Below are 13,775 nucleotides of genomic sequence, written 5' to 3'. Positions count from 1 at the left end.
AACATCTTTCGCTGTGGCGTGACGAGCTGAAGATTCGAAGGCGCCAGGCCCAGCCCCGCGCCAGACGCCGTTCCCATAGAAACCTGAACTACAGGACCAACTGCAGGAGGCAGCCCCGGAGCTCCGAGGACTCGTCCCGTACCGCGCCGTCCTGCCGTCCCCGCATCGCGCCGCCCCGCCGTCCCCGCATCGCGCCGCCCCGCCCCGGCTTGCCTCAGCCGTCGTCGAAACCCGTCACAGCGTGCAGGATCGAGCGCCTCCTCGCCCTCTGCCAGGCCCCGGGGGCGCCGTCCGTCGGTCGAGGTCATGGGCAGCCGGTCCCGCAGCCCCAGTGCCTACCCTGCGGACTGGTGGGGACCGCAGACCGAAGGACCCGGCCCCGCCAAGCGCCGCCGAACGGAGGAGCCCGAGGGCCCCGAGTCCGAGTCCGAGGCGGCGCCCAGCCTGGACAACCTGACGGGACCTCCGGCCGCGGACGCGCTCACTTCCGTACTGGTCCTGCCCGCCGGCTGTGCCCTGCACCTGCCCCTAGATGACGTCGACGTGCTGCTGGAGCCCGAGCCCACGTCTGTGCTGCAAATGTCTCTCGGAGATCACATCCTCATGCTGGTCCCCGAGGCCCTCCTGGGCTGGGGCGTGGAAGGCCCGTGGGGACAGGGCCTGCAACGGGCCGCTTTCCTGAGCGCTCCAGGGGAGTACATGGCCCTGGAGCCGGGATTCTTCTGCGCAGCTGTCCCAGAGATCGCCCGCCAAGAAGAGGTCAACAGCGAGGAAGCAGATGCCGAGCTCCTGCCGCCTGGGATGGAGGCTGAAGCCGGCTCCGTCGCTGAGCTCCGCAGCATCACCGCAAGGGTGTCGGGACCCAGCGCGCAGGGCTTTGTCCCAGAGCCCTGTCCTTGGGCGCCCAATCCTAGTCCAGAGAAAGGCTCTCCTCACCACGACGACAACCTGGACATGCACCTTCTGGAGCCCTTTCCGGACTCACCACTCCAACCTCTACCTCCCTCTCCTATTCCGGGTCCTCACGAGCGCCCCCAACGCCCTTATGGTCCTAAGCGCAAGGCCCAGAGATGTCTGTTCCCGGAATGAACTCCACCCCGGTACACACACACACTGGAGGCCCAATGCATTTCCCGGCGTCTTTTACACTGAATGTCCTACAACCTGGAAATTAAGCATCTCGTGGGCCAACAACTCCTTTTTCCCTCCAGACTGGCTATAGTAGCAGGAGAAGTTATGTCAGGAAAAGAAAGCAGACTCTAGACCTCATCTTTGAAATGGAAAATCTGCCCAGGGATACCGGACAATGTGTGTTCAGACGTCGGGACTTCTTTAAACATCATTCTCAGGCCTATCCATTCCCGCTCGTTTGCATCAGTTATTTTCTCTCAAATTCTACTCTCTCCAGCACCATGCCCTATTGCTACCCTATTTCTCCCCAAACCAATAAATAACTGGATTTCTCATGTTATATGTTTTCCCATGAATTTATAAAGATTTTTAGCCATGGCTTTTCTCTTTCTTGGTGCTTTGAGCTGCTCTCCTGGAAAGCTGCAAAATCGTATGATGGTTACTATACATAATTGTATGATGTTTGTTCATAGCTTCCTCTTAACCTGAGGAAGTTCTCTTCCAGTCAAGTTCACTTTTCATTATGAATAAATGCTGGATTTTATCAGATGTTTTCAGCATGTATTAGGATACACATTTCCTTTTTAAATCTGTTCCTCTGGTTATTTTGACTCAGAGACTGATGTAAAATGTTTGCATTCCTGCTATTCCACATTATCCATACCTTCTAAATTCTACCCCGAGTTTTTTCTTTTGTAAATCAAACCTCTAACTTTTAAAACATTAATTTAGGGGCCTCCCTGGTGGCGCAGTGGTTAAGAATCTGCCTGATAATGCAGGGGACACGGGTTCCAGCCCTGGTCCGGGAAGATCCCACATGCCGTGGAGCAACTAAGCCCATGAGCCACAGCTGAAGCCCGCGCACCTACAGCCCATGCTTCGCCACCAGAGAAGCCACTGCAGTGAGAAGCCCGTGCACCTCAACGAAGAGTAGCCCCAGCTCACCGCAACTAGAGAAAGCCCGTGCGCAGCAACAAAGACCCAATGCAGCCAAAAATGAATAAATAAATAAATTTAAAAATAAAACATTAATTAATTACCATATTTGTTTCACATTTTTATAAAAGAAATAAAATCTACAGGTAAAGCTGAAAACAAGACGGTTTCAGTTTTTTTAAACATCAATACTATTTATATTCAGCAACATGCTTTAAACATTTCCTCTCTACATTTTTATTCTTATATTCCACTCTCAAAGTCTAGCCTCAATTTTCCTCTTGCTGAAGAATATACTTTAATAGTTCTTTCCACTACACCCTATGTGTAGTAAATTATCTTGGTTTTGTAAATCTCAACATGTTTTGTGTAGTACACTCTCATAGTCTTTTATATCTGAAAATTTTTATTATATATTCATTCCTAATTCTAAAGTGTTATTTAAGTACTTTAAAGACATTACTCCATTGTTCTGCCATTTTTTATTGTTGGTGCAGGCAAGAGGTCTCTGCCAATCAAGTTGTTATTCCTTTTATATTTGATTCAGCTGTTCATTAGCACATTTTTAAATTTTATTTTATTTTTTAATTGAAGTATAGTTGATTTACATTGTTGTGCTACTTTCTGGTGTACAGCAAAGTTATATATTTTTTCCATATTCTTTTACATGGTTATGGTTTATTACAGGATATTGAATATAGTTCCCTGTGCTATACAGTAGGACCTTGTTGTTTATCTGTTTTACATTGAATACATAATAGTTTTATATCTGCTAATCCCAAACTCCTAATTTATCTCTCCCCCACCCTCTTTCCCCTTTGGTAAACATAAGGTTGTTTTCTATGTCTGTGAGTCTATTTCTGTTTTGTAAATAAGTTCATTTGTATCATATTTTAGATTCCACTTATAAGCGATATCATATGATATTTATCTTTCTTTGACTTACTTCACTTAGTATGATAATCTCTAGGTCCATCCATGTTGCTACAAATGGCATCATCTCATTCTCATTTATGGCTGAGTAGTATTCCTTTGTATAGGTATGCCACATCTTTTTATCCATTCATCTGTAGATAGACATTTAGGTTGCTTCCATGTCTTGGGTATTTTTTTTCATTTATTTATTTAATTTTTGGCTGTGTTGGGTTTTGTTGCTGCACGTGGGCTTTCTCTACTTGCAGCGAGCGGGGGCTACCCTTCGTTGAAGTCCACAGGCTTCTCATTACGGTGGCTTCTCTTGTTGCAGAGCACGGGCTCTAGGTGCATGGGCCTCAGTAATTGTGGCATGTGGGCTCAGTAGCTGTGGCTCGTGGGCTCTAGGCTAGCGGGCTTCAGTAGTTGTGGCACACGGGCTTAGTTGCTTGGCGGCATGTGGGGTCTTCCCAGCCCAGGGCTCAAACCTGTGTCCCCTGCACTGGCAGGCAGATTCTTAACCACTGCGCCACCAAGGAAGTCGCCAGTTGGCTATTTTAAATAGTGCTACTATGAATATTGGGGTGCATGTATCTTTTCAAATTAGAGTTTTCTCGGGAGATTTGCCCAGGAGTGGGACTGCTGGACCATATAGCAACTCTTTTTAGTTTTTTAAGGAATCTCCATACTGTTCTCCATCATGGCTGCACCAAGTTACATTCCCTTCAACACTGTAGGAGAGTTCCCTTTTCTCCACACCCTCTCTAGCACTTATTATATGTGGACTTTTTAATGATGCTCATGCTGACCAGTGTGACGTGATACCTCATTGTGGTTTGATTTGCATTTGTCTAGTAATTAGTGATGTTGAGCATATTTTCATGTGCTTTTTGGCCTTCCGTATGTCTTCTTTGGAGAAATGTCTATTTAGTTCTTCTGGCCATTTTTTTTTTTCTTTGTAGTACGCGGCCCTCTCACTGTTGTGCCCTCTCCCGTTGCGGAGCACAGGCTCAGGATGCACAGGCTCAGCAGCCATGGCTCACTGGCCCAGCCGCTCCACGGCATGTGGGATCTTCCCAGACCGGGCATGAACCCGTGTGCCCTGCATCGGCAGGCGGACGCTCAACCACTGTGCCACCAGGGAAGTGCTACACTGAAGTCTTTAATGCATTTTGAGATGACTTTTGTGTGTGCTGTGAGATAGTGGTCTAGTTTCTTTTTTTTTTCTTAGCATGTGGCTGTCCAGTTTTCCCAACACCATTTTTTAATCTAAATTTATTTATTTATTTATTTATTTTTGGCTGCATTGGGTCTTCATTTCAGTCCATGGGCTTCTCATTGCAGTGGCTTCTCTTGTGTGGAGCACAGGCTCTAGGCACACGAGCTTCAGTAGTTGTGGCACAGGGGCTCAGTAGTTGTGGCTCACAGGCTCTAGAGAACAGGCTCAGTAGTTGTGGCACATGGGCTTAGTTGCTCCATGGCATGTGGGATCTTGCCAGACCAGGAATGGAACCCGTGTCCCCCTGCATTGGCAGACGGATTTTTAACCACTGCACCACCAGGGAAGTTCCCCCGTCACCCTTTATTTTTTTTTTTTTTTTTTTTTTTTTTTTTTTTTTGTGGTATGTGGGCCTCTCACTGTTGTGGCCTCTCCCGTTGCGGAGCACAGGCTCCGGACGCACAGGCCCAGCGGCCATGGCTCACGGGCCCAGCCGCTCCGCGGCATGTGGGATCTTCCCAGACCAGGGCACGAACCCGTTTCCCCTGCATCGGCAGGCGGACTCTCAACCACTGCGCCACCAGGGAAGCCCGCCCCGTCACCCTTTATTGAAGAGACTGTCCTGTTCCATTGTACGCTCTTTGCTTCCTTCCCATGAATTAATTATCCATATATGTATGCGTTTACTCCCAGGTTCTCTAATTATGTTCCATTGACCTATGTATCTGCTTTTCTGCAAATATAATGCTGTTTTGATTATTGTAGCTTTATAATATAGTTTTAAACCAGAGAGTGTGATACCTCCAACTTTGTTCTTTTTATCAGCATAGCTTTGGCTGTTCAGGGTCCCTTATGGTTTCATGTAAATCTAAGACTTTTTCATTCTATTTTTGCGAAAAATATCCTTGGGACTTTGATAGAGATTGCATTGAATCTGAAGATTGCTTTAGGTAATATAGACATTTGAACGATGTTATTTCTTCCAATCCATGAGCGCAGAACACTTTTCCACTTATTTGTCTCCTCAGGCAAGGAAACACAAGCAAAAGTAAACAAATAGGACTACACCAAACTAAGAAGTTTCTGCACAGTAAAGGAAACCAGGAACAAAATGAAAAGGGAACCTACCTAATGGAAGAAGATCCTTGCAAATCATATATCCAGTAAGGGGTTAACATCCAAAATATAGAAAGAACTCACAACAACAACAAAAATAAAACAACCCCAAAATGGGTATAGGACATTTTCCAAAGAAGACATAGATGGCCATTAGACACATGAAAAGATGTTCAACATCACAAATTGTTAGAGAAATGCAAATCAAAACCACAAAAGTCTATTTCTCTTAAAGTCTATGTCTGATATAAGTATTGCTCCCCAGCTTTCTTTTTATTTCCATTTGCATGGAGTATCTTTTTCCATCCCCTCACTTTCAGTCTGTGTGTGTCTTTGGATCTGAAGTGAGTCTCTTGTAGGCAGCATATATATGGGTCTTGTTTTTGTATCCATTCAGCCACTCTTTTTTTTTCAAAACAAACAACTTTTTATTGAAGTATAGTTGATTTACAATGTTGTATTAGTTTCAGGTGTACAGCAAAGCGATCTATATATGTATATATTCTTTTTCAGATTCTTTTCCATTATAAGTTATTATATACAAGATATTGAATATAGTTCCCTGTGCCATACAGTAAGTCCTTATTTATCTATCACCCTATGTCTTTTGATTGCAGCATTTAGTCCATTTACTTTTAATAATTATTGATGTGTATGTTTTTATTGCCATTTTATTAATTGTTTTGGCGTTGTTTTGTAGTGCTTTTTTCTTCCTTTCTTCTTTCATTCTTTTGACTTGTGATTTGATGACTATCTTTAATGTCATGTTCAAATTCTTTCCTCTTTTTTCTGTGTGCATCTATTATAGATTTTTCTGTTTGTGTCTATCATGAAATGTATATACAGCAATTTATTGCTATATGTGATTGTTTTAAGTTGCTGATCTCAAATCTCAAATGCATTTAACAACCCTACAATTGTACTCTCCTCCCCTTATGATTACTGTTTTTGACATCATATTTTACATCTAATTATTTTGTGTATCCCCAAACTTCTTATTGTAGATACAGATGATATTACTACTTTTGGCTTTTAACCTTCCTACTAGCTTTGTACATGGGTGATTTTCTATCTTTACTGTATATTTTTTTAATCTGTCTCCTAAGGCAAAGGAAACAAAAGCCAAAATAAACAAATAGGACCTAATTAAACCTAAAAGTTTTCACACAGCAAAGGAAACCATCAACAAAATGAAAAGACAACCTACTGAATGGGGGAAAATATTTGGGAATGAGATGACCAATAAGGAATTAATATCCAAAATGTATAAACAGCTCATACAACTCAATAGGAAAAAGCAAACAACCTGATTAAATAATGGGCAGAAGGAACAGGATAGAAAGCCTAGAGATAAACCCATGCACATATGGTCACCTTATCTTTGATAAAGGAAGCAGGAATTTACAGTGGAGAAAGGACAGCCTCTTCAGTAAGTGGTGCTGGGAAAACTGGACAGGGACATGTAAAAGTATGAGATTAGATCACTCCCTAACACCAAACACAAAAATAAGCTCAAAATGGATTAAAGACCTAAATGTAAGGACAGAAACTATCAAACTCTTAGAGGAAAACATAGGCAGAACACTCTATGACATAAATCACAGCAAGCTCCTTTTTGACCCACCTGCTTGAGAAATGGAAATAAAAACAAAAATAAACAAATGGGACCTAATGAAACTTAAAAGATTTTGCACAGCAAAGGAAACTATAAACAAGACCAAAAGACAACCCTCAGAATGGGAGAAAATATTTCCATATGAAGCAACTGGCAAAGGATTAATCTCCAAAATTTATAAGCAGCTCATGCAGCTCAACAGCAAACAAACATAAAGCTCAATCCAAAAATGGGCAGCAGACCTAAATAGACATTTCTCCGAAGAAGATATACAGCCTGCCAACAAACACATGAAAGAATGCTCAACATCATTAATTATTAGAATAATGCAAATCAAAACCACAATGAGATATCATCTCACACCAGTCAGAATGGCCATCATCAAAAAATCTAGAAACAATAAATGCTGGAGAGGGTGTGGAGAAAAGGGAACCCTCTTGCACTACTGGTGGGAATGTGAATTGGTACAGCCACTATGGAGAACAGTATGGAGGTTCCTTAAAAAACTACAAATAGAACTACCATATGACCCAGCAATCCCACTACTGGGCATATACCCTGAGAAAACAATAATTCAAAAAGAGTCATGTACCAAAATGTTCATTGCAGCTCTATTTACAATAGCCCGGAGATGGAAACAACCTAAGTGTCCATCATTGGATGAATGGATAAAGAAGATGTGGCACATATATACAATGGAATATTACTCAGCCATGAAAAGAAACGAAATTGAGCTATTTGTAATGAGGTGGATGGACCTAGAGTCAGTCATACAGAGTGAAGTCAGTCAGAAAAAGAAACACAAATACCGTATGCTAACACATATATATGGAATTTAAGAAAAAAAATGTCATGAAGAACCTAGGGGTAAGACAGGAATAAAGACACAGACCTACTAGAGAACTGACTTGAGGAGATGGGGAGGCTCAAGGGTAAGCTGTGACAAAGCGAGAGAGAGGCATGGACATATATACACTACCAAATGTATAATAGCTTGCTAGTGGGAAGCTGCCTCATAGCACAGGGAGATCAGCTCGGTGCTTTGTGACCACCTAGTGGGGTGGGATAGGGAGGTTAGGTGGGAGGGAGGGAGATGCAAGAGGGAGGAGATATGGGGATATATGTATATGTATCACTGATTCACTTTGTTATAAAGCAGAAACTAACACACCATTGTAAAGCAATTATACTCTAATAAAGGTGTTAAAAAAGAATATGTATATATGTATATATATATAACCGAATCACTTTGCTGTATAGCAGTAATTAACACAACATTGTAAATCAATAAGAGTTCAATTTAATAGAAAGATAATGACACTGCCTAGGGTTGTTTTGATGATGATATGACTTAAAACTTGTGTACAGTACTTCGCGTCTAAAGCAGGGCTCTTTGTGAATTACAGCAGCACTGACCTAGGGAACTGTCCTACTCCATGGGGCAGAGGGCTCTCAGTCTTTTTCCTTCTTGATAGTTTCAGCTATACTGAGTAGTGTTTTTATTTCCAGAGTGTTTTATTTATTTATATTTTTATTATGAAAGGTTTTTGTTGTTATTGTTGTTCTTTTGAGAGCTGAAAAGCATCACTTTAGTTCAAATAAAAAGTTGCAGTGGAAGTATTTTGAAAAGCATTCAGTGATAAATAAGTAACAAAGGGGAGAATGTACTCATGCCTTCTAGCAAATAATTACTTTTACTAAGATAACAATAAGAAAGATTATACCACCTGTTTTCCTAACCAATAGATAGTTGTTAAGCCACTACTGGGTTGTTATCTTCAAACAAACCATTTCTAGAAAAGAATGATTCTATCCACCTTAATAACATATAAAAATTCTGGTTATCTTCATTCCCCATTTTCCAACGAATAACTTGTGATTTCAAAAAAATAAATTTGATTTCAGTGCTGCTGTCTCCTTCCTAAGGCTGATAGTGCTACTGACAGTGCATGGGTGGGTGCCTGGGATAGTTGTCTAGAACCCATTTTGCACTCTTTGAATATTCTCTTCATTTATGTGACGATAGTTGAAGATGCCAGATAAGAGACAGACAAGGTGCTGGGTGAGAACTGGGATGTAACACAAAGGATGGACGATAGTCATTAATTATGACTGATGTCTATATATGGCCAATGTATCATGTTAGCTTTACACCTAAACATGAATGTGGATTTATCATAATTTCAGGGACAGTTTCCTCTTATTTGGGTATGAAGCTCACATGGTTAATAAAAACCTTCGGCTGACATATTAGCCTGTTTGCGCTCCTAGAACAGAATACAATACACTGGGTGGCTTATGAACAACAGATGCACTTTTCCCAGTTCTGGAGGCAGAGAAGTCCAAGATCAAGGTGCCAGTGCCTAGCTCCTGGTTTATAGTTGGCCATCTTCTCCCTGTGTCCTCACATGGTGGATGGGTCAAGGGAAATCTCTGAGGTCTCTTTCGTAAGGGCACTAATTCCATTCATGAGGTCTCCACCTCCCTTCCCCCAAACCTCACCCCCCAATACCATAATATTGAGCATTAGGATTTAACTTATGAATTTAGAGGGGACACAAACATGTGGTCTATTGAAGCCTACAATATTTAAAAATCACCTAGTGTAACAAAAAGTATGAAGCTCTCTGGGCTCTCTAATTCCTGAGATGAATGACCGTCAGGTCATTCAGTTGAACACTCCCTAGAAGATATTCTATATGGTCAGTCCCTGCACCAGGTGAAGCTTTTCTGTACTGAGCAGTCTCACTGAAAGGCCCTGCTTTTATGTCCCACAGTGGAGGGCGAGGTACAGAGTCAGAACTATTTTGATTTTTAAATGCTGGGACATATCCAAGACGATGTCATAATTCTGAGACATCATTGTCATTGCTTATCTTCTAGACCTTATTTATTTGCTAGGCATTTATTTATTATAGGAGAATATGTATATACTTTATTTCCACGCCCCTCCTACCTTTCGCCAACCCATATCTGTTTTGGGAGCCTAAGAAATTTATAGTAGATATTTTTCAGCTTCTGCTGGTAGAAAAACAGAAAATTACACTGTGCAGAAACTAATTTCTTAACAACCTATACAGTGTAGCAACTGCACTGGGATTTTATCTGTACGACTATCCAAAGACAGGACCTTCTACTCATAAATTTATGGCAACATTATTTTCTACACCTACAGCTTTAGCTGTGCCAAGCAATAACTCAGGGCTTCAGGAACATTGAGGTAATTAACACTTGAAAATTCCTGCAGAGGTGTAATTGCAGTCCTCCCCTTTGCAGCCCTGCATGATCCCTAATAGAAGATTATGGGGAACTGTTCCTCTCTTCTCTTCAAATGACAACACTTTCCTATCAGTGGAGCTGGCAGTTGTCACAGAGAAAGTTTCCTGGGAAAGAAACCTTTGGAAGCATGATTTATAAGGATAGCATGGAAGGAGAGATGGACTTTAAAGTCCTTGCTTTCATTTCTTACTAATGTATTTGGGTTTCTGAGCCTTAGTCTTTTTATTAAATAAAGTAGTGTCAACAATTGTCTGTTTATTTCATAAGACTGTGGAGAGAATCACAAGAAATCAAGCCTGTAAGCCATAAAGTATACTACAAATATAATAGATGGTAATTTTTTTCTCTTTTCCTTTTTTTTTTTTTTTTTCCAGTAATAGAGCGGCTTCCTCACAAGGCTCTGGGGCATCTTTGCTGTTGAAAAGATAAAGGTAAGTGAATGAATGGTCCTTATGCACCTGGATGCCAGCCAGGTTGGGATGATTAAATAAGGCACTGAGGGCCCCTGGCGGAGAACATGGGCTTCTCCTGGAGATATGGGGCTGATGTCTCCATTCAGGAAAGGGGATGGGCCAGGAATAGACAGGAGGTACAGGGTCATTCATGTTGTTCAATCTGGGGTCTTTTCTTGGATAAAATTCAAGCTTCCCCAAACTATTCCCCACCCCAAATCAGAGAGATAAAGTAGAGATATTGCCCAGATGAGAGAGGGTCAAAGCACAGAGAAGCCACACAAAGAGTGAGGCTCTTCACAAAGACTTTACCAACTGCAGTGGGCATTTTCAACTGCATGTTGAAGATGGAATCATCTGAAATCTGCAAATACACATCTATACAATAGCTGGAATGGTAAAAATGCAGTTGTCAAGGACTCTGTGTTTAACGCTAGAGACCAATGATTTGGTCATCATCACCAATGATTTCGGAGACCAATGATTCTCTGCTACTGATACTAAGAATCTTTATGCATGTTTACATTGAACGTACAGGGAGCTTCAATAGCTCTTGATCCTTAGTGGGGTTTAGTGACTCATTATAAAGTCCTGAGTTGATGAGAGATAGAAATATGTGCATAATTTGCACTCCAGTTGATGGATGGAGATGCCAGACTCATTGTAGAAGCAAGCAACACTGATTACAGAATGGGGTCTAACCAAAGATTAGCACTGCCTGCTTCTGCTACAAGTTACATAGACTTTGTGGAAAGCAATTTCTTGACCAAACCATGTTCAGAGTGCAATGGGATTTTATCTGCACTACCATCCAAAGACAGGATCTTCTACTCAAATTTGGGGCAATGTCACTGTCTACACTCCACAGCTTCTATCATGCCAAGATGCATCAGCAGGGCAGACATTCTGAGTTATCTGTGCAAGGGTGGCCACATCTTGGTTACTCAGACCTCACGACTGGCTATAGTACGGAGCCATGCTACAAACCTCTTTACTAAGTAGTCCATATGTTTTAGCTATCTGGCTCAGGTGGGAAGTGAAACCTATAGCCTTAGCATCAAAAGCAGGAATTTATAACCAGTTGTGCTAACTGGTTTACACTTCTAAAACTTAGCTAAGGAGATACTTCATCAACTGTAAGTGTTACAACTTTCTGTCTTCTGGAGTACTTATATTAAGCCTAACTTTAACATAATTCTTTTATCCATTTGCTGGTTTAAATAATTTTTCACTTAAAAGAATCACATATCATTACTATTTGGCTTTCTTAGGATATAATCAAGCCTGTTTTGTCCACTTATTTCATAACTTTAAACACACACAGACCCACACACCTATATACTCATTGTATCATGGCAGGACTAAAATAAGATATTTCAGGGATCTACCTATAGCAGAAAGTTTTTAAAACCACATCCTTTCTGGGCACTTGCTTTTATCTAATAATCCAATTCCCTTTTCAGTTCTATTGGATGGTTTGTTTCCATTGATTCTTCAGTGTGTATCTCATTTCTGATCCACTGGCTCTCCTCTAGCTTTTTCAACTTAATATATGCAACTGAGGAATTTTACTATCAGGCAAAAATAATATTTCTCCACCTCTTTTATTTGGTACTTCTAGGTTAACTGACAGGATACTTTATGAACATGAACCTCACAAGAAGAATGAGGGACTCCAAAAACTTTGTCAGAGCATAAACACTCTGAAAATTAGGTTAAGAGAAAAACAATGAAATCTACAGGGTCTTAGCAACTACACAGCCAACAACTTGGATTTCTTCCAAGCTTCTGTTTGAAAGCTTTCATTTAAAAACTCTAATTGCTACGACTAGAAAAGGAGAGATTCTTCACTTTCATCCTTAAATTCCATATCATTCTCAAAGCACCTGCCCCATCCAGTGCAATGTGGAAAAGTCTGTGAATCCAGATATCCAGGTGGCTTTCCAGGGAAGCAGAGGGGTCAGAGAATTTATTTTCAATATTTAGAACTTAATAAAAATTGCTCAGTTTTTTTTTTCCAAACTGAGGATGGACAGACTGATTAAACTGCCTCAGCTACAGTACGCTAACTGAAGGTCGGTATTCACTTTCCCTCACGGTCATTAGAAACTCTGACTGCTATTTTATGTGTCTGTAGGTTTAACATAAAGAGGATAAAAATGACTTTTTACTTTATAAGATTTTTTTGCTTCATAGGACCATTTCTCAACATATCATATCTATTCAGAAATACATGATTCAAGACTTCTTCACTGATAGAAAACTTGGAAAATGATGGATCCCTGCAGGTCTGGTCATTTAGCCTTACTTCAAAATTCCTGTAATGATACACATTGAAAACATGTTCCAGGAGTCTCTTGGCTTGTTTCACAACCACACCAGGTATATTCTTTTTTATTTATTTTTATTTATTTGGTTGCACCAGGTCTTAGCTGCGGCAGGTGGGCTCCTTAGTTGCAGCATGTGGGCTCCCTAATTGCGGCAAGTGGGCTCCTTAGTTGCAGCATGCAAACTCTTAGTTGTGACATGCATGTGGGATCTAGTTCCCTGACCAGCTATTGAACCCAGGCCCCCTGCATTGGGAGCACAGAGTCTTATCCACTGCACCACCAGGGAATTCCCAACACCAGGTATATTCTTAACATAATATATTAATACCTCTCTATTTTATCCTTACATAAACAGCCTAGAGTTCAATATTCTCCTACTGTAACTACCCATCAATAAAAACATATTCACTTCTTAAAAATTCCATGAAAAGAGAGAAGAGTAATAGGATATGAATCAATAAGCTAACTATTTCACCCCATGCTATTGGACTCTCTCACTACTTCTATCTTCTATCCGTATTAATAATCTATTCAGTTCAAACCAAAACACAGTATTAAAATAGTATTTTATTTATTTACTGTCCCTGATTAGTTGCTTGGCTGAAATGTGTTTTTATTTCTGTCCTTCTTTCCAACTGTTCCATTACAAACTGTATTTTTTTTTCTTTTTTTTTTTTGTGGTACGCGGGCCTCTCACTCTTGTGGCCTCTCCCGTTGCTGAGCACAGGCTCCGGACTCGCAGGCCCAGCGGCCATGGCTCACGGGTCCAGCCACTCCGCGGCATG

At 41.3% G+C, this 13,775-nt stretch overlaps 1 protein-coding gene across 1 annotated transcript; it reads left to right on the top strand.

The window, feature by feature from the left end:
* Positions 1-270: 270 nt before the first annotated feature.
* Positions 271-1,089, top strand: LOC307054100 (proline-rich protein 23C-like; the record flags this gene model as incomplete). Its single annotated transcript, XM_079705620.1, has 1 exon — positions 271-1,089. The coding sequence occupies exon 1, from the start codon at positions 307-309 to the stop codon at positions 1,087-1,089; it is 783 nt and encodes a 260-aa protein (XP_079561746.1). The 5' UTR covers positions 271-306.
* Positions 1,090-13,775: the final 12,686 nt, after the last annotated feature.

Source organism: Hyperoodon ampullatus (assembly GCF_949752795.1).
Source record: "Hyperoodon ampullatus genome assembly, chromosome: 5".
Classification (NCBI taxonomy): domain Eukaryota; kingdom Metazoa; phylum Chordata; class Mammalia; order Artiodactyla; family Ziphiidae; genus Hyperoodon; species Hyperoodon ampullatus.
Note: the sequence above shows the minus strand (reverse complement) of the source record. Positions and strands in the feature narration are given on the sequence as shown.